The sequence below is a fragment of the Camelus bactrianus genome, chromosome 8 (genome assembly GCF_048773025.1).
Source record: "Camelus bactrianus isolate YW-2024 breed Bactrian camel chromosome 8, ASM4877302v1, whole genome shotgun sequence".
NCBI classification, from domain to species: domain Eukaryota; kingdom Metazoa; phylum Chordata; class Mammalia; order Artiodactyla; family Camelidae; genus Camelus; species Camelus bactrianus.
Genome location: NC_133546.1, coordinates 15,835,116 through 15,856,566, shown reverse-complemented (window position 1 = coordinate 15,856,566; position 21,451 = coordinate 15,835,116). Strand labels below are relative to the sequence as shown.

At 41.1% G+C, this 21,451-nt stretch overlaps 1 protein-coding gene across 2 annotated transcripts in view; it reads left to right on the top strand.

Annotated features, from left to right (window-relative positions):
* SASH1 (SAM and SH3 domain containing 1) overlaps window positions 1-21,451 on the top strand; it is a 284,627-nt gene that overhangs the window by 47,393 nt on the left and 215,783 nt on the right. The window contains exon 1 of one of the 2 annotated variants that reach the window (XM_074368200.1): window positions 20,240-20,368. The exons of the other annotated variant lie outside the window; for it this stretch is intronic. Coding sequence (XP_074224301.1) covers window positions 20,348-20,368 — 21 coding nt within the window. The 5' untranslated portion in view covers window positions 20,240-20,347. Of the gene's footprint in view, window positions 1-20,239; window positions 20,369-21,451 lie in introns of those variants that run through there. 2 annotated transcript variants of the gene reach the window in all.

Below are 21,451 nucleotides of genomic sequence, written 5' to 3'. Positions count from 1 at the left end.
TGCGTGTGCGTGCGTGCGCTTTAAAACCAACAGCGGGTTTTTCTGGGTGATGAAAACGGTGTCTGTTGTGCCATCAGGACCACTCATTGGGGTTATTTTGCATATTCTTCTTTAAAGGAATTCATCCCAGGACTGGTTCATTTTTCTTTTTTGTCAGTTTATTTTTTCGCTGAAGTGTAGTCACTTTATAATCTTGCTATAACTAGATTCTCATTACCAGCTTTCAGTGCCAAGTAGAAAATGATTTTCCATCCCCCCAAAGATTTGCAGATCCGATAGACATAAAACAATAACGGGACCATACTGTCATGAAAAACATATTTTAAGGAAGAGATTACTTTATGTCAACTATGGTTAGGCTTGTAATGTTTCTGGTATGACTTGTAAACCACCAGGTGAGAGATCTTCAGACTCCAAAGCATTAGGAATATTTTGGACATGAAAAAATAAACTGGTTAAAAACTAAGTGATCTGTAAATTTGCCTAAAAGTTTATATCACTGCTAGTACTAGTGTTCAAAGTATATCACACACTTTTTCTTAGGCCATTCACTCATTCACCAAGTATTTATTGAGTCCTTACTCTGTGTTATGTATTTGTACTACTCAGAATACAGATGACCCCTGTTCTCAAGGAGTTTACAGTCTAGTGGGGGAACAAATAAACAGCTCTGCTGAAATAAACATACTGCTGAAAATAAAGGAAGAAGGCCAAGGGCAGTGTAATGGAGTATCTGTCTCTAGAGACAGGATGTTTATTTTAGTCAGTTTGTCATGGTCCCAAGTCTGGCTTCACAGGCTCTGAAGCCTTAGCAGAGGTTGTCTCCCAGAAGTGGACTCACTTTGGCCAAGTAATTAGAATAATGACTAATGAAATAGAGGGCCAGTTTATTCATTTTTTCCTGAGAAATGGAGCTGCCCAAGGGACCACACCATTAAAGCCAATGGCCAGCATATCAAAGGTGGCCACAGCAGGAGCTAAATTATAATCCCCAGGTTTCTTGTAGGCATGCAATAGGAGAAATTTGTGTGAAAGGTCATAAGAATTTATAATGACACCAAGCTATAATTGTAATGATAGGCTTGTGAATCCACCTCCTAAAGTGGGTAAAACTGACACTATGATGGAAAAAGTCAGAGCTTTGGACAAGACCACCCACTGCAGTGGGTAGTGAGCACCAATATGGGCACAGCCAGAGCCAGCCCATCCCAGCCTCTTCCGTAGTCGCCATCCAACCCTGGTGACTGGGCTGAGGGTCATCTGGTGTGCATGGTTATGGCCATCCTGGGGGTCTAAAACCTGATTTTGTGGTGGCCTAAGGCTCATACAAGTTTGTGGGACCCCTTCTAGAAACACTGCCCTTGGTAGGGGAGGATATAGCTCCGTGGTAGTGTGCATGCCTAGCATGCATGAAGTCCTGGGTTCAATCCCCAGTACCTCCATTTAAAAAATAAAAATAAATAAATGAACCTAGCCCCCTCCCAAAAAAAAAACACTACCCTTTATGTATCAACATTAGGTAAAAGAGAGAAGATTTATCAGGCAGATTCCCATGCAAGAGGGGGCCCATTCACTTGGTAAATCCACCCCTGCAAACCAGTTGTTAAATTATAGAAACATTTCTATACTAGTTGATAAAAGGCTGCTATTCTAACTCTTGTCACACTGTCCATCCTGGCCCCACCCTCCCTGGGAACCCCTAGACCTTGCCACATTCCAGCAACAAGAGGATTAAAGCTGGGACTGTAGCATCGGTTCTGAGCATTTTGATTAGTAAATACTTTCAACAAGTCTCTCTTTTTAAGGCACTTTGTGCGTATCTTTGTCTATCTCTCGAATGCAATATACATTGATTTTGCAATTTAACTCTCAGTGTTCGTCCCTTATTTCAAATTCTTGGCAGAAACCTCATGGTAACCTCTAAGTAGTGACAATTAATGCAAGTCAGGAATAGTTAAAATTCCTTTTACAATGCTCTATGCATTTCCAAATAGTGGAGCTGAGTGGAAGCAATACTACCTTCTAGGACATTCCCCAAAAAGAAACCGAGGGAAGAAGCCCAGTGAGGGTAGCGACAAGCAGTAGTCATAGCCCACATTTCCAAAAGACTAGGGGAGAAGGCAATAAGGAAATTTTCTTATTTGTTTTTTGTCTTATTTTGTTTTGTTTTGTTTTCATTCAAGAACTAGGATGAACCTTTCCCCAGGGGAGGATGGAAATATTATTAAAAGAAGAAAGAATGGATGCTAAGTAAACAACGCACAGTAAATGCATTCTCAAAACTGACAGCTATCTGGGGGCATAAAATTGAGAATTCATGCCATATGAGTACAAATCCTCAAAATCAATTCCCTCCTAATTCAGGTACACTGTGGGGGAGGGGAGAACGGAACTGTGCCTGTCCTTTTTTTTTTTATAAAAGAAGCAATTACTTTATTTGACTATGGAACTTCATTTTCTACAAATTGATCATCAATTGGTATAATGTGCTCTTTAGAACATTTGCAACATTTGCAGCTTCATCAAGTTAAAAAGAGTAGTTTTTAAAGCAATCACTTCCCCCACGATTCTCAGAGGGAGATTCACTTGGCACTAAAGCATCACCATGTAATTTGTAGCTGTGTGTTTCCCAAGGGAAAATACACAAAGGACATGGTGAGAAAATATGCTCCTGATTTAAGCTATGAGGTGTTGATAGACCTATCTTCTTCTGACAGTCAGTGATCACCACCGGGCATGTGAAAAGCAAGCAAACAAGGATTGTCTTTTCCTGCATTCTGTCCTTTTAAAGTAATTTGTTAAGTTCTACAGTTGGGATCCAATATTTTACATACTGAAAAAAACATAGTGCATGGTTAATAAAAATTTAAGACTTTACCTAGTACAGCACCTGGTTCACAGCGAACGTTTGATGAGTGACTAATGACAGGATGAACCAGTGAGTGAGTGAGCAAGCCGGCAAAACAGCTTTCTCACTGAGAAATCCCACAGACTGGAAAGCTAACTTTACATGTTTTACTTGTTGCTGAGCAAAAAGTATACAAATTCTAGGGCAGCGGCTGGCAACTCAACTAAATGCATAACTGGTGGTATAATTTCTATGAGGAGAGAAGCCACAGCTCAGAATGAATGGTTAGTGGAAAGATGGTGGATGTGAGTGTGTGTGTTTGTGTGTGTGTGTGTGTGTGTGCATGCACACATGCACACAGGTACCTGCCCACAGGCACACTGATAGGAGAGACCCAGAGGAAGGAAGTGGGAGTAGCATCTCAGAGCTACAAGGAAGTTCATGTATAAACAGTCTGTGTGATCGCAAGCAGGGCGTTCGATGCTTCTAGGAGGCACCAAGCTTCTGTGGGAAAAGCATAGACAAGCTTTGAGTCCAGGTAGGTAAGGCTACCAGTCTGCAGCTTACCAGCCATTGACCTTGACCGATTTACCTTGCCTCCCTGAGTCTCAGTAAATTCATCCTCAAAGTGATGACAACAATGCTTACTTCTGCAAGTTGTTACTTAGAAACTGAGGTAGTGATGACAAACATTTATATAACATTTATTCCGTGCCAGGCACTGATTGAATATACATGACCTCATCTAAACCTTACAAAAGCCATATGAGACAAGAATCTCCCCTCACACATGAGGAAAACTGAGGCAGAAAGAGGTTAAGTAACTGCCCAAAGTGTATGGGCACAGGGTCCGCACACAGTGGATCCTCCACAGGTAGTAACAGCCGTTATCTATTTTCACAGTGTTAAGTCTTTGCATTCATCCTCTCAGCTGATGCTTAGAACGGTGCCTGGCATAGAGCAGGCATTTGATAAATACTTGTCAAGTGAATGAGTGAGTCTTCACTGTACAGAGAAACTCACTGAAGCTTAGATAAGAAAGTCACTTGCCCAAAGTCACACAGCCAGAATATACAGCCAGCAAACTAACTCCAGGGCCTGTACCCTTAACCATGCCAGACACCTGTAGCCTCTGTGTCCACCCCCCTGGGTCAGAGAGAAGGAAGGCCCCCGGAGTGGAAGGGGCACATCACCTGCATGTATCAGGAGCATCTCGAGGAACTAAGACGGAACCTCTTTGGAGTTACTCAGAGAACAAGGAATCCACGGTCTTTTCTTTTTTCTTGCTCTTTTTCATTTCATTCTTGATATCTGCCTCTAAAAATCTTTGCTCTGCAACCTCCAATTTCTAATTCTGGCTAGCAGAGGGAAAATATTAGAAATCATACTCTGAACTGTCCATCATTTAGCTAAGACTTCTTAAGGGTTCTTAAGTAATCAGCCATTTGAGGCTTAGGGTTGTATTTAAGGGGAAGAGGGCTATAATGAGATGGGTGAAGAAGTGTGTAATCCATTTTAATACACAGTTCTCTCTTTTTTATTTTTTCTTTATTGAAGTTTAGTCAGTAAATAATAAGGTCCAAAAAACCTAGAAAATCGGTTTGAAAAAAGCATGAATTTTTCTCAAAGTATTATACATTGATTGACCTGTAATTGAACATTAATATTGAATAATTGCCTTTGCACACATCGTCTCTATAATACTGATAAGTGGACAGAGCTTCCAGAAACTATTTCTTTGATTTAGAAAGAAACAATAATGGGCATGTGTTTCCAGCTTGGTGAACTAATTATTGAATGCTGTCATTCTTAGTGTTTCAATACCTTGAGGTGATTAAACATGGATCAAAGCTAAAATTAAAAAGAAAAGCCCATTACCAAATACTAAACAGCCCCAGTAACTTCGTGCCAGGCTCTGAAGGACATTCGTGGCTTGTTATGACAGGAATTATTCATAATGTGTGCCTAGCATATAGATTGCATCCTTTATTTGAAACAATAAAAGAGTCATCCTAACTAGCTGATGGAAATAAATAGGCAGGCAAAATTTAAAGGGAAGGAAAAAAAGACCAACTAGTAGGCCTCTGTAATAATTGCTTGTCATCGTAACATCAAGTAGTTCATCCTTTTAGGAACTCGTTATGTGGCTAGGCCATTATGTTCCTTGGATGGGGGAAAAAAATGCAGCAATCCACAGAGAAGCAATGACAGGATTCTGCTGGTTTACCTAATAGTATTGACTAGACAGGGGAATTATGGCTTGCAAGCAAAGAGTGATTCTGTATTTGGAATTGTTTGGCTGTCTTTTTGCTCAATCAGAATTTTTCTCATTTAAAAAATATCAATACCCTTGAAAAAAATATCAAAGAGGCTGCCACCAGTGTTTTGATCTGACTGTAAGAGTGCACAGCTTCCGGATTCGTGCCCAATTACTTGCTTACTGAAACCTCTGATGTTGTTGGGAGGAAATAGGGAAGAGATGCTATGCTTTAGTGCCCCTTGCTGGTCAACCTGAAGAAAATCTGAGCGTCAGGATTGCCAGAGCTCAGGTTTCAATGCATGGTGTTGCACCTTTTATTCAGCTGGCTAGGGAGCCAAATCGAATTAACCTGGACATCTGTAGCCAGTCTGAAGACTCATTCTAAGGATGAGATGATGCATTTGGAAATACGGGTACGCGTTTAGAGAGGAAGAAGATCAATATAAAGAGAAACTACATGTTTAAGTCTTAGCCAAACCTCAAAATCAATCCAGGTACATACAGTTCTATGAATGCACCCTTATGATGTAACAAATTTTTCCTAGATCCAAAGTAGGATTTTGCTTGATTATGCCTCCAAAAATGTGAATGGCCTCTCAAACCGTAAGGGAAACAATAGGTACCCAAAAAAATTCCTAGTGGAATTCTCAATTCAAATTAATTTCCAAAAATAATATAAAAACTTCTTTCAACAGAGGGAAAACAAGAGCCTATCTCCAGTAATGCACTGGATCATTGATAATTACATTATAATTTTAACAAGGCTATTCTGATTTTTCAACTGTTTGCCCTTTTTTTTTTTTTAGGGTATGACAACATTACTGTTATAATTTGAAAACAACAGCCACAACCTGTCTACACTTAACAAGCCATCCATCAAATTCAATTAATTCTTTGGCTTCTCTAGTGAGCCATCAGACCTAAGGTATCAATCTTATTTAAAACACCACTAGAGCTGGGCTTGGAATTAGATCTCCTCTACGAGGTATCCATCAAGAACTTGGATTCACAAGAACCAGCTCCAGGGGCTGGAAAAAGTCTATTCAGGCAGACTGAATAATACTGAGGCATACGGGGACCAGTGCATGTGGTAAGCCTGGCAGATTTGCAGGCCATCATTAGATCCTCAGCCAGCAGATAGATCCTGGCAGCAGGCACCAGAGAGGAATGATTCTTCAAAAGCATAGAGAACTTCAAGGGACCCACAATAGTCAAAACAGTCCTGAAAAATAAGACTCACACTTCTCAATTTCAAAACTTACTACAAAGCTACAGTTATCAAGACAGTGTGGTACTGGCATAAAGGTAGACATACAGATGAATGGAATAGAATTGAGAGTCCAGAAATAAACTATTAAATTTAAGGTTAATTGATTTTTTTACTAAAATTTCCAAAACATTCAATGAGGGAATGAATAGTCTTTTCCACAAATAAAGCTGAGATAACTGGATATTCACATGCATAAGAATGAATTTGAACCTTTACCTCACACCGTATACAAAAAGTTAAATCAAAAGTGATCAAAGAGCTAAATGTAGGCGCTAAAATGATACAACTGTTAGAAGAAAAAATATGAGTAAATCTTCATGACCTTAGATTTGGCAATGGTTTCTTAAATAAGAAACCAAAAAACTGAAAAATTGTGCTCTACACTGGAATTTGACACAACATTGTAAAATGACTATTACTCAATAAAAAAAGTTTAAAAAAAAAAAAGACACCAAAAGCACAAGCAACAACAAAAGATTAGATAAACTGAACATCATCAGAATTAAACCTTTTGTGCTTCAAAGGACACCATCAAGAAAGTGAAAAGTTAACAAAGAATGGGATAAATTTTTGCAAATCTTATGTCTGATAAGGAACTTGTATCTAGAACATATAAAGAATAACTGCAATTTAACAATAAAAAGTCTAATTAAAAATTAATTGCTAATTAAATATAAGCAAAGGATCTGAATAAACATTGCTCCAACGATGATAAACAAATGGCCAATAAGCACATGAAATGATGTTCAACATTATTAGTTATTAGGGAAGTGCAAACTGAAACCACAATGAGCTGGAACTTTATACCCACGGTGAGGGCTAGAGTCAGAGACAGACAATAACAAATGTTGACAAGGATATGGAGAAATCGGAACCCTCATTCATTGCTGGTGAGAATGTAAAATGGTGTAGCCACTTTGGAAAAGAGTTTGACGGTTCCTCAAAGATTGTACATAAAGTTCCCATATGACCCTGAAAATCTTATTCCTAGATATGTATACCCAAGGGAAATGAAAACATGTTCATATAAAAACTGGTACGTGAATATTCACAGCAGCATTATGCATAATAGCCAAAAGGTAAAAACAACCCAAAGGTCCATCAACTGATGAAAGGATTAACAAAATGTGGTTCATTTATACGATGGAATATTATTCGTCATCAAAAAAAAGAATAAAGTATGGATACATCTCACAATGTGGATTAAACCTCGAAAACAGTCCATTAAGTGAAAGAAGCCAGACACAAAAGGCCACGTGTTGTATGAATCTACTTCATTAATCCACTAGGGCTGCCATAACAAAATACCACCGACAGAGTGACTTTAAACAACAGAAGTTTATTTTCTCACAGTTCTGGAGGCTAGAAGTCCAAGATCAAGGTTTTGGCAGGTCTGGTTTCTCCTGAGGCCTCTCTCCTTGGCTTGCAGACTACTGTCTTCTCACTGTGCCCTCACGTGGCCTTTCCACTGTGCATACACGTCCCTCGTGTCTCTTCCTCTTCTTATAAAGACACCAGTCCTGTTGGATCAGGTCCCCACCCTTATGATTTCATTTAAGCTTATGACCTCTTTCAAGGCCCTGTCTCCAAATCCATGGTCATACTGCGGGATTAGGACTTCACCACATGAATTTGGGGAGCTATAATCCAGTCCACAGCATGCACTTATGTGAAAGGTCCAGAGTAGGCAAATCTGTAACGACAGAAAGTAGATCAGTGGTTCCCAGCGGCTGGGGGGATAGGATGAAGGGGCTGAAAGCTAAGGGGTACCAAGGTTTCTTTTTGGAATGATGAAACCTTCTGAAAGTGATCATGGTGATGGTGGACCAACTGTGAATATGCTAAGTCATTGAATCGCCCATTTTAAATGAGTGAATTGTACGCTATGTGAATTAGATCTTAATTAAGCTATTTCAGAAACAACAACAACTACTCTAGGGAGCAAGAAAGGTCATGGTAAAGTCTTTAAGAGGGAGCAGGAGTTCATAAGCATAGAGTTCAGAGCCAAGAGTAGAGTCTTTAGATGCAAGGAAGAAAGGGCCCAGTTCTGATCCTTAACATTCAGGGCAGAAGAGCAGGAATCAGGTCTGGGGCATGTGGTCAAGGCTTCCCTGGCTGCAAACTTAACTTAAACTTAAATTATGCAGGACTGGCCTGGAGTTTAAGGAGCTCCAGGCCGACATTAATCTTTAAACCAAAGAATGACATCCCAGCCTGGGGAGAAGAGAGTTTGTAAGCCTGGGAACTCAGCAGGGTGTGAGGCAGGGCCTGCAGGAATCTGTCCTGTGTTCCTGACTTCCCTCTTCCATTCCTTCAGGATGAGAACGTTAGACTTTAGTGAGCGTGTAATCCTTCTGGTATTACATGCTCTTCTCTCACGAGCTCTGTGTTTTCAAAGCACAGGTCTGCCAAGCTACGTTTATTAAGCACATATGCTGTATTGTCATTGTCAGTTTATTTATTGATCTGCTCCACTGGACTTCAAGTTCCCAGAAAATGGGAACTGTTGTTTTTGTCTCTGCACACTCAGTGACTCGCTCATTGCTGAGCACACAGAAAATTCTCCATAGATGCTTATTAAATGAATTAAGAAATGGACTTGGTTTCCCACGTTTAACTTGTTCGAATGCACATAACTTTTTGCTTGTGTTAGATTGGACAATTTTTGGAACTAGTAAACTAAAGAATCCCAACTAAAACACTGTTTTTTTTCCATAGAGTTGGCACAATTATTAATAATAACAACTTAACATTTATTAAATATGTCTGGACTGGGCCCTATGCTAAGTGGCTTATATTTGGAATCTTATTTAATCCTCACAATAAACCCCTGGGCAGATACTATTATTACCCCCATTTTACAGATGTGGACACTGAGGCTTACCAAGGTTGACTTGCCCAACGTCACAGAGTTAATAATAGTGGAGCCTTGGTTTAAATCTGAGAACTCCAAAACTCCAAACCCTGTTCATTTATCCTCTATATAATCATGACTTCTTGATACTTTATTTTGTCAGCGTACCCTCATTGGAGGTAAATGGGAAAAGAAGCAAGAGGGGAGGTTTGAGACTGTTGGCTTGCTTTTCTTTCAGGTCCTGTCTGAAGGCTTCCTGGCCTTGAAGGTTAGAGAATCCCTGTCTGGGTCCAGGATGGCACACAGTCCCCTACAAACTCCGGCTGCAATGTTCTGGGGTTACCTTACTCAGTAGGCAAAGATTGGTGCCCAAGCAGCCCCTGGCATGGAGAAGGGGACCAGAGAAATAAGGCAGGTGTGGAAAGGAAGAGTGGGCTTCTCCCCCTTGATTGTGAATTCAGTCTGAAACCAACCGGAAAAACTTCAGAATGTTTTCACTGTCTACCGACTCCCAGTGTCCAGTTTTCATTCTGTCCTCTTCCTTTCCCCTTACACATTTCAGCTGCACTTCACAGACGTCTGCACAAAGGGAGAACTTCAATACGAGCTGACCGCTTACCAGAATGGAACATTCTGACATTTCAGAACAAGTTCAGCTTGAGGTGTTTCAAAAAGGCACTCATTGAATGTCCCAAAGTTGCTATAAGAGAGTCAGCAGCTTTCATGTTGGCCTCAACAAACAAAATTAAATGTTTGCTGATTTCATGGTTACCGTGTCCCAATGCCAACAGCCTGGTATTTTTCCTATTTCTGTGCACCTTGGTTACCTCGGCTGTCTGTGTGTTATGATTGGACGGCACTCAAAGATTGTTGTCTGCAAAGATGGGGGATATGTTTATGCCCAAAGTGGGGCAACTCCTGTCCCAGGAGAACCTGGAGTCATTCAAGACCAATGTCTAGGATTAGGAAAGTTAAATAGAACCAAAGTTAATCCACCGCACTCAGGGTGTTCCCTGTGTCTAGGACTAAGCTAAATGCCTAGGAACGGACGGGGTTGCCAATGCCAATTGTGTAAACTGTCCTCAAATTTCAAATGAACTGTATTAGCAGAGAGAAAGTCCAGACCTCTCTCTTAGATTCTTCTTTCAGAGCAAGGGCCGATGTCCCCAGCTCCCTCCCATCCTCACCAGTCCTGGGGGGTGGGTGAGCTATTCCTCTTGAAGGGCCTGAAGGGTCCTCATGTCCCTCCCGTCCTGAACCTGGTTCCAGTGCTGCAGCTTGTCTCACTGCGTATCACTGTCCGCCCCAGCAGGCAGAGCCGGAACACACCTGACTTCATATACCTTTGTTAACTGCAGGAATGAATTGTAAGGCCGATAGAGAAAAGAAATGCCTGGCAAAAATATGGATGAGAACAGACTCCCTATCACAGAGAAGACTTTGGATCTCACAGAGTGACCTTTACACTCAGAATGAGCCAAACCTCCTCTTCCCAGGGGAAGCCTTTGGTTGGAATGATAAGAACTGTTAAAGACTGCGGCCCTTTTCATCACTTTAATACCCTTTCAATGTGCTGGAAAGCTCGGCTTTTTAAATTATTATTTCCCTCATTTTTAATTTCTGAGCAAAATAGCATATTTAAGAATTCACAGTTTTTAGTCCAAGATTAAATATAATATGTACATCTATTTGAAATAGATGATATTTTGAAAATATTTAACAAATAGAGATCAGAGGATACCATTTTCATAATGTCCCTTTCAATTTTCCCAAAATTTGAAGAAGCTTAATTTTTCAGTATGAAATACTCTTTCGAAAAGATTTCTAATTTGAATCTAAATTATTTTAAAATATCACTTAACTTATCACAGTAATCATCTTATAGTTGCTGGCCTCCTCCTACCCCCTGCCAAAAAAACTTAGGATATAGTTTAAACATGTCATATAATAACAACATTAATCAGCCCCTATGCACCTTGTTTTGAATTGGCACAATAGTTGATACAGCTCCTAAAAAGCGCTTTGTAAATACTAATGGGTTGTCCAAATTTTCTCCCGTTGAGGTAGTCATCAGGAAGATTTCCACCTAGTATTTGACAATAGAAGTCAATGGTAAATCCCTAGGCAGAAAGTCAACCCCTCCACCTGTATTTAATCCAAACTCAGATTCTCTTTGGAGGGACTTGCTGCCCCACCCGAGTCTTCCTGAGTCAGAAGGACGTCTGTTTGATATTTACTTTCTCTTATCACCTGTTGGGTCTCTTATGTCCTTGCCTTCCTCCCACTTAGAAAACATGTGCCTGTCTGCCTGGGAGAAAGGAGAGGTGATCAGAATACTCCAAGTACCAAACAGAAATGCAAACAGGACAATGTACAGTAAGTAGAAGCAGGACATGTTGTGAAAACTAAACCTGGGAGAAGAGAGGGGGTCGCATGCATTTCACAGCCTCAGCAAAGCATCTCTAGATGAAGGTGGCAGCAGCAAATTGCTTGTCGAGAGATTCACTTCCTCACGAGGCCAGCCATGTAGAACAGCTTGCCTGGATCTTTGGGGCTCTGAGCTGGATGGCAGGAATGACAGTACAGCCCTGCACTCCCCAGCAAGGGCCACATCCCTGAGGGGTAAGGGGACAGGCAACAGAGTTAGTGCCACCAGCCATCCCTTCTTCCTGTCACTGCCAAACCATCAGCCAAATGAGGAATGTGGATAAAAGGAAGAGGGGGAAGGATCTGAAGTGAGGGGTGAGGGTGGGGACGGGGAGGAAAGGAAATGGGGAAGAAGAGCACGTTTTTATCTCCAGGATCCTCTGTCATCTTTGGTCAGCAGTCGGGGGGTATACAACAAGCAGAAGGACAGAGGATTGGATAATGCGAGGTCCTGACCGTACTGGTCTCGTGTCTTCCTTAGCTGGATGCTCTCAGATGCCCAGGAAAACAATGCACGTTTCTCCAAGCTCATACACACACACTTCCCAGTGTCTTACTTGTGTCCATCTCTGTGCTTAGAAATGAATGACTGCATGGTGGCCAGTGTACTGACCTCCTTTTTCACCATTTAGCTCCTGGCTAAGAGGTCAGTTTTCCTGGACAGCAAGGAAGGCACTGTCACTTTCAAAGTCAAGACTGATTCAAAATCCACTGCCTCCTATGTGAAGGAGAGCCCCTTTTTCTCCTTGAGCCACCATTCCATCCTTGACAGGTGATTTCACACTGAGAACACAGGCAGGTGCAGCACCCCATCAGCAATGGTCCCTGGGTGACTTTCAAACCCAGATCTCAGCACCCAGGAATCCACATTGGTTTGGATGCTAGGCTTAATGCAGGGGCTGCCAGCTTTAATAAAAATCTGGCTTCAAGTCAGATACATCCCAGGGACCAAGTTGAATAACAAAAAGCTCAATGAATAGGGGTTTCAAGCTTAGGAAAAAGGAGAACCCAAGGATGTAAAATTAGGTAAACATCCAACTCTGTAGAAAAACACCATGATGTTAGGACTAGGGTCTCAGGGAGAAGCAATGGAGACCCAAATCCTGAGACAATTCTGAAGAATTCAGAAGAGAAGATGAGAAATGGTAGAAATCATTATAGGGTGCCTGGGGGCAAAGTCCTTGGCAGAATCATCCTAGACTTCTTCAGGTTACCTGTCTAGGGTAGGTGCCCAAGAAAGACCCAATGAGTCAATGAATGAACATACAGTGGCTGAAGCTTTGACTGAAATAGCAGAAGATGTCTGGAAGGGTTTCATGTTTCATGTTCTTAAGAAATCTGGTACCTGCCTTTTGAGAGTCCAGCCTCTTGCATTCTTAAGCATGTTTTCTAAACTTGTGTCCTAGAGAAGCAGAAGGCACTTCTCAGGTTCACTGAGCTAGAACAGCATTTTGATACCAACAGACCTGGACCCGCTGAAAGAGTTATGCACTTGGCAGGAACACCGCCTTGAGTTCAGACAGAAAGCACATCTGCGCCTCATTGATAATGTAATAACCTACATTACAGTTTTGGCTGAGAGCACCTGTGCGCAGCCCAGAACGTCAGCCCAGGGCAACCATTCTGGTGGAGGTGATATTAACAGCTCTCATTAAAACTGATGACTATTGCCGTGCCCAGGAGCACGGCTGCAGTGAGGCGTCTGTCTGCATTTCCATGACAAGCCGCTGTTTTTGGAGTTTATAACTCAACCACAGAAATATGCTTTGTATTGAACTGAAACCTGAAAGGAAAACTACCACAGGGTAAAGTGTTTGACTTTTATTGTTTTCCTGGCTCTGTCTGGGCACTGGCGAGTGAAGACTCTGTCATGATGGAAGACGTATTTCTGAGCTGGCCCAGGAACAATCTGAGCATCTTAACTTTTATTTTTGTCAGGGATGCTAAGAGTTCTATTATGATGGAAAGTGGCACTTGCATGCCCATCAGTTGTCCTAGGTATGTACCCATGCATTTTGTTTACCGTTCCCTGTCCAAAGCAAGGAAGCACCGAATTCCCTGTGCTCCACCTGGGACTTAATGAGGTCACGTATGGCTGGGTCTTGCTCACTTTCAACACTACACTTTTCTCTGATGAAGGAGAGACCCAAAGACATGCACACCACTGATGGTGATTTGAAAGGACTCTGTTGTCTTTTATTTTGACAAAAAGTGTTAAATACATTTCTGTCCTCAGGCAGGTTAAAGCTTGATGGTCTCTATAATTCTGCCCCATTTAGAATGTAAAAGAACTACTGTTCCTCCAAAAAAATATATATATATAAAGGAAGTTTGCTTTAAAAATATAGGCAGATTACTGGATAATTTCTGCTTTTCTAACAAGTAGTGGCTGAGAAGAGAAAGGTCATCATTGTCTTCAATACCCTTTCTCCACACACAGTAGGCATTGCGTTGAGACACAAATCAGATCATGCTGCTTCTTTGCTTAAAGTTCTTCAGTGGCTTCCTGTTCCTAAAATAAATCCCTACTCCTTGCCATAGCCCAGAGGGCTGTGCGACCCGGCCCCCAAACCTCTTGTGGCCTCATGTCACACCCCTTCTCCCACGCTCTCTGCACTCCAATTATATGTGATTTTTTCCAGTTTCTCATCTGCACCAACCACTTCAGAGACTTTACATTCACAAACCTCTTTGCCTGCACTGTTTTCCTTCCACACTTAGCTGGCTTCGTTCTTTCAGCTTGAATGTCACCTCTTCTTGACCGCTCTCTCTGAAGTGGGTACCTCTCCCCACAGTCTCCATCTCAGCCCCCCCGTTGGTTTCTTTTTAGAAACTTGCACATTACAAGTGGCAATACAATTCAGGAAAGCTAGAATTGTCCGTAATGGCTTCCTCTGAATTACTTTATCAGGTTCCTTCCTCTCTGCCACTTGCTGAAATATGATTGGCTGCAAGGAAAATAAGAAGAGATTTAGATGAAGTAAGAGGAGTGCTGCATAGAAATGTGACCTTCAGCAAGTTACTAACTAAGCCTCAGTTTCCTCACCTGTAAAATGGGAATGATAGCCCACCTCACAGAGTCTTTGAGATAATTAGATAACATATGTGGAGCATTTAGCACAACATAGAGAAAGGACCCAATGTTAGCTGCTGACGCGGCTGTTATTAGTATTATTATTAAAATCAATTCTGATACAAGATGCTCTAGGCAACCAAAAGTCTTGTGTTGTTTTTAAAGGGAGGCTGGGGCAGCTGGTGAGCTAGTGAGGAGCAAAGACACATAGGCAAGGTAGTAGAATCCACAGGACAAATCTCACCAGTTCCGTAATTCTGCGTCTAGTAGTACCTCGATCAAGCCACTTCACCTTTCCGAGTTTCGGTTTGCTTATCCATAAAGGAAAGATAATGCCCGCTCTTCCCACCTCAACAGATTGTCAAGGATTCAAACGAGACACACTGTGTAAAAGTACTTTGAATATCATAATGGGAACGGGAGACAGTGCTTTCACACATTTCACTTAACTGACGATAGTTTCAATGCAGTCACTGATTCTCAAGCCGATCTGCACATTAGAATCAATCAGAAGCTTCTGAAAATCCAGATACCCAGGCCACACCCCAGAGTAACAAAGTCAGAATTTCTAGGTGTGGACCCAGGCTCAGTGCTATTTCTCCCCCACCCCAAGTGATTCCCACATCCACTCAAGTCAGGGAATAAAATATTTCTCAAATTTGCCTGGTGATAAGGAGCCCCTGAGACCCACCACACCTGCAGAATCGACCTTCCGAGGAGGGAACTAGAAATCCACGTTTTCCACGAGCACCTCTGGCTGCCTCTCCCCAGCAGGCAGTTAGAAGAAACTCTGTGCTGAAATCACAGTCTGAGAGTTGGAAGCCATAGTGTCTGAAATCTTCACACGTGATTTATCTCTAAGCCACGTGAAACTTTATGAAGCCCATGACCAGAAGGCGATTGTGTGTTAACCAGCTATGTGAACAAGAAATAACGTAATTGTTAGCTATTTCTCTTTGTGCAAAAATCGTCATCAGTCCCTCCCTAGTTCAGGAAATCTTTTTTTTAATTGAAGTATAACTGATTTACAATGTTGCGTTAGTTTCTGGTGTAGAGCACAGTGATTCAGTTATACGTATATATTTTTTCATATTCTTTTTATTATAGGTTATTACAAACTATTAGAATATAGTTCCCTGTGCCGTACAGTAGGACCTTGTTGTTTATCTGTTTCGTATATTGTAGTTTGTATCTGCCAGTCCCAAGCTGGTTCAGGAAATCTTGACAGATGGATGAGATTTTTTCCACTTTTTCAAACTTTTCTTGATCAAACAATTTAGAATGCCAAGAACTGCATCGAAGAATTCTTTCATTTAAGAATAAACATTTGAATATTGTGAAATAAAATATTAAACTCAAGTTTTGGTGTGCACAACGGGAATGTCATAACTAAAATTTTTCCTCTCCAAAAGATATATATCGTACAGCTCTATAAAGCCTAAGTTATTACTTTTAGCTCTCATGGGAGAGTTAGGCAGATCAGGTTTAATGCAAGTAACATACAGACAAGTTACTATGGCAAATCTGAAGGGAGAAAAGTTAACTGCTGATATCCAAGTTGCAAAACTCAGCTCAATACTAATTGTCCATTGCAACAGATACTTCCACTCCTCACTATTCTGAAAGCAACAAACTTGCCAGAACCCCTCGTCTATCAGTTCCCACTGAACATTCTAAGGTTGCCTTTGTAAAGTTAGATCTTGCAGAATCCCATCTCCTCTGGGGTCACATCCATTTGCCTGGTGTAGGTAGTTAACCCTCAAAGCTTTCCTATTTCCTGCACTGAGTCCAGCCTTTGTCTTAGCTTTGTTTGAGCCATAAATACTGTCAATATTTAGAAACGATGTTTAATTCTGAGCTTGTGAAGATGAAAGATAGTGGAGATTGATTTTAGTTAATATATAGGTTCAGAACATTTGCATTTCCTTCATGATGGTTTTATAAAACTTACTCACTTCCAAACTTTGCCAGATAAGGCATTTAAGAGTCATGGTGCTGGATCCAGTCTGAATTTTGTCTTTGGAAACTATCAACTTGCTCTGTGTAATCAGTGCTTGTTTTAATGGGCATTTACTCTGCCAATTTCTTTGGATCTCCCTTTATTTTGGATAAAGAGAATCAATGTAGCCTAACTTTTTGTAACATGAAATAACACATTATTGCTGCATTTGTTTTCATTTGGAAAAAAATTCTTAAAATTAATAACAGGGTATATTGTAAATGCTTGGATTGGCATGCCCTGCAGAGGGGCTGGCAGGATGACAGAGCGACCCCAGCTCTTAGGCTGAAATCAGCACACATGATACCTTGACCGAAAACAGAGCCGCGGGTGTTCCCACAAGTGTATCCTCCCCATCACTGGGCTTCTTTCGGTTTTTATAATTCTTTTTGTATTTTGTGTGCTTTGTTGAATCAGTTGTGTTATACTGCTTGCTGGAGTGGAGGGGGAATGAGGGCACTTTTAAAACTAAAAAAAAAAAAATTGCTGCTGATGGCCTCTCCCCATTGTCAGCTCACTGCCAATGCTCATTTCTTCCAGCTCTCACATTCTTCAGCTCTAGAGGAACTAGGGCTGTTTATGCGAGTGTCTGACACACAGTAGGATGCAGGATGTGATGCGCCGTCATTGTTCAGGGGATGCCAGTTGTGTTCGTCTGCTTGGTCTGCTCTAACAAGTGGTACCGCAAACTGGGTGGTTTAAACAACAGAAATTTATCGTCTGACAGTTCTGGAGGCTAGAAGGCCAAAAACTAGATGTCGATAGTGTTGGTTCCTTCTGAGGACTGTGAAGAAAGGGTCTGTTCCAGGCCTTTCTCCTTGGCTTGTGGATGGCTGTCTTCCTGCTCACCTGCTTCTTTCTGAGCATGTCTGTGTGTCCAAATTTCCCCTTTTTATAGGGACAGTGGTCACGCTGAAATTCATGCCCACCCTAATGAGCTCGTTTTGATTGAACTACGTCTGTAAAGACCCTACCAAATAAGATCACATTCTGAGGTACTGGAGTTAGGACTCAACATATGAATTTAGGGGGTGGGAGACACAATTCAACCCAGAAAACCAGTATTATACGTGATTTTTTTAATGGTCATAGATTATCAAATTATAGCTGAGGAATGAAAATAGGTTAATGGATGGAAAACCTTACTTATTATGATCTTATTTAACAGGACTCTACTGGTATATCTGGGCTCTTTTCTGCAGTTAAGTGGATATCTCCCACAGTTGTAAAAAAGATTATAGCACAGGTTAACTGTGGGTTTTTTTGATGAGGGGCAGGTAATTAGGTTTATTCATTTATTTATTTTTAGAGGAGGTACTGGGGATTGAACCTGGGACCTCATGCATGCTAACCATGCTTCCCCTCAGGTTAACTATGGATCTCTGCCTGATCTACAGTTGTTATGAGATGTACAGTAAACTTCTGATTTCTAGTCTTAGCTTCAGTGCTTCTGAGAGTCAAATTTAAAATAAAAGCTACATCCCATGGGATAGAATTTTTTATTATTATTATTAGGTGAGTAGGAGGATGGAGAGGCCAGTGCCCTGTTTGTGTAAGCGAGGAAACAGATGCCTAGAAAAGAGAAGTCAGGTGGCCAAGGCCACGGGGCGAATTAGTAGCAAGCAGCCCTGGAAATAGACTTGTAATTCCCTGTTCTTTCACCACATCACACTCTCCATCCACACCAGGGATCCCCCACCGCACCCCCATCTGTCAGAATGCTCACTGACTTTCCTTACCTTATTTAACTAAAAAAAATTAGCTGATCCTAACACCTTTGCTAAGTAAGTACATTTTTGATGCTCATGAGCAGGAATTTTGGAGTTATATCTTAAGGAATTGTTTCCCAAGAAGCCAATCAAACCAAAAAACAAATAAACAAACACTCTAATTTGTATAAGGTAGTAGCTTTCTTTACCCTTCAGATTCAAAGCTTTTCAGCTAAACCTTGCCTTAAAAGCCAAAGTTTTTTTTTAATAAAGTGTTCTACCATATTGACAGGAGTCTTCCCTAAATAGTTCTGGGAAAGAGAAAAAAAGACTTTTTTTTTATAAAGACTATTTTTAAAAATAAAATTGGGACATAATTTCTGAAAAGTGCAAACTATGTTATAGTGGCATTTATAATTTATAATTATAATTACAGTTGCAGTTTTCAAGGTGGAAAAAAATTTTGTCTGTGATGCCCAGCTAGTGGCAATGAACGATTACTTTTGAAAACAAAAGAAAGAAAAGGCCTTTACCCTCTCTTTCTTACCAGGTCTTGGTTAATTCATCATAACTGATATTTGAGCTTTGAATTTTAGAAACCACCTACCTAATTCAATCACTTTACAAATGGATCTGTGGCCTGGGCAGTGGCTTGCCCAGAGCCACTCTTTTCAAGAGATCTGGGGACAGGTCCTTTTATGTACCCCCCAGAACCATTTGCACCCCCGTAAAATGCCACTTCATAGTTATTTAGCACATGTGTGAGCTAATGGAAATTTACTCTATCTCTCCCCACGAAGATAAGAGACACAGTAGCCCTAGTGTTCATTGGTGGGTGGCAGTGCTCTGCCATGTAGCTCCATTATGTCGCACTCATAATATTAATTTTAAAGAATAGACTGTGTTTCCTAAGTATATAATTTCACGTGACCATTTTCTGACTCTTCACTAATGTGACTTATGCCTAAACGTAGCTGTGTGTGCTTTATGGGAAAATGCCACGGACACTAACTTTTAATATTTTAAAGTTCTATATAAAACTTGTTTCATTAAAGAGAAAGTTTCATTTAAGAATTTTTTCCTTTAGATTTTTTACAAGTTAGTGGATTTTTTTAACTTCTTTTCAGAGTTGTTAAATAGGGTTAAACTATATTAAGTGTCAGCTCTGGGGGGTTTGGAGGGTTTTTTTTTTTTTGAGTCCAAAAATCCTGGCAGATGAGCCAACCCTACAGAGTGGTCTCAGAACAGAGGGTGCTCCGAGTTACAGGCAGTTCGTGCCACATGAACGCTAATTCTAGAGCATTAAACTTATCATGTTAAATTGATTTCTGGATGTTTCTCTGTGGAAGTCTTGGAATAGTCCTCCCCTTCCTTTCCTTGAGCCAAGAAAACTCTGAACCAGAACAATTCAATTTTAATTTGTGGAAAAACTGTACTCCATAAAGCAAACACAGTGCTAAGATAGTTTTGTTGGGGGTGGGGCAAGAACATTTTGATCACTTTTCCATATTACCAAAATATCTGTATTTCCACTGAATCGCTCTGAGATGTATTTACGAGCTTTGTTTCTGAGGAATATTTGCAAGCTTTTGTTCTAAAGTCTGGGAACCTGGGGAGCAAAGCCTGCTTTTGTGCCATAGTTCTTGTGTTATATGTTAAGCATTTGGAAGGAACCCCAAGGAGGCCTCAGGAAGCAGTTACTGCCTCTTGACTTATCATCCTGAAGGCGATTTGTTTTAAAGTTGATAATCCCTAGAGCTACAAGAGTGTCCCACATCTGCCCTGAATTGAAAACAGATTCCCATTAAGGGCCTTACATCAGCGCTGCGAATTCATTCGATCTGAGTCAGAAAGGAAGTTGGAGAAGTTCGAACGTATGGCCTGATAGCAGCTCCGCAGCTCTCTCCATGGAGGACCAGGACGCCAGGGTACGTAGGCTGTCCGTTTTCAAATTTTGAGACTGTTTTTCTATGAAGAAATGTGCTTCTGATATTTGGGCAGGAATGTTCGGGAGGGGACCAGCATGGCTAGCAGGTATAAAGTAACCGTCAGGCTGGGGGCTGGTTTCAGTGCCACCAAAGAATCGATCAGAATCCCAACAGGCTGGGAAGCCTCTGCTGTTTCCAACAGAACTCCTCTGCCAGGTCTTGCCATCTTTGTGACTGATCATTTATGTAACATATATTCATATAATTGTGTAGATATATATATAAAACTTCCTCCTCCCACCCCTTCCCCACCAAGACTCTAAAACGATTCTGTAAGCCAAGAAAAGTTTTTACTGTTAAAGAGCCAGAGCTTTTCCACCCTCAGCTTATCTATGAAATTATTTTAAAATATTTCCACACATGCTAAGAATGAAGGATGGAACCGTGCACTTTGGATTCCAAGCCTCGGGGGACCGGGACCATCTGATTAACTATTTAGCATTTAATATCCTGCTGAAGTTTTCTTCTCAGCTGGCTGCACAACTTTTTTCCTCCTTTTCCTACAGTTTCAGTATATTATAGAATGTGAAGTTCTTTTTCTTCTTAATTAAAAAGGAGATTAGATTTGTCCATTAAAAATGATTAAAGGGAGGGGAGGGGCTAGCTCAGCAGTAGAGCACATGCTTAGCATGTATGAGGTCCTGGGTTCAATCCCCAGTACCTCCATTAAATAAATAAATAAATAAATAAATAAATAGATAAATAAACAAACAAACAAACAAACAAACAAACCTAATTACCTCCCCCCCAAAAAAAATAATGATTAAAGGGAAAACAAGGGTACATTGGTTAGGAACAAGGGTCAGAGGGTCTCCCAGCTTGAGGCATGGATGCCAAAACCCCTACCCCCAACTCCAGGCTGGCTCTCCAGGCTTTTCTGGCTCCCTCTGCAGGTCTGGACTGGGCTTTGGTGAGTGGAGGCCTCTCTTGGGTGACTTCCAGAAATCTGTTCTGCTCACTGTCTTCTCTGAGAAGCTGAGGACAGTGCCTGGTAGACTTGATACCCAAGGAATACTTGCTGAA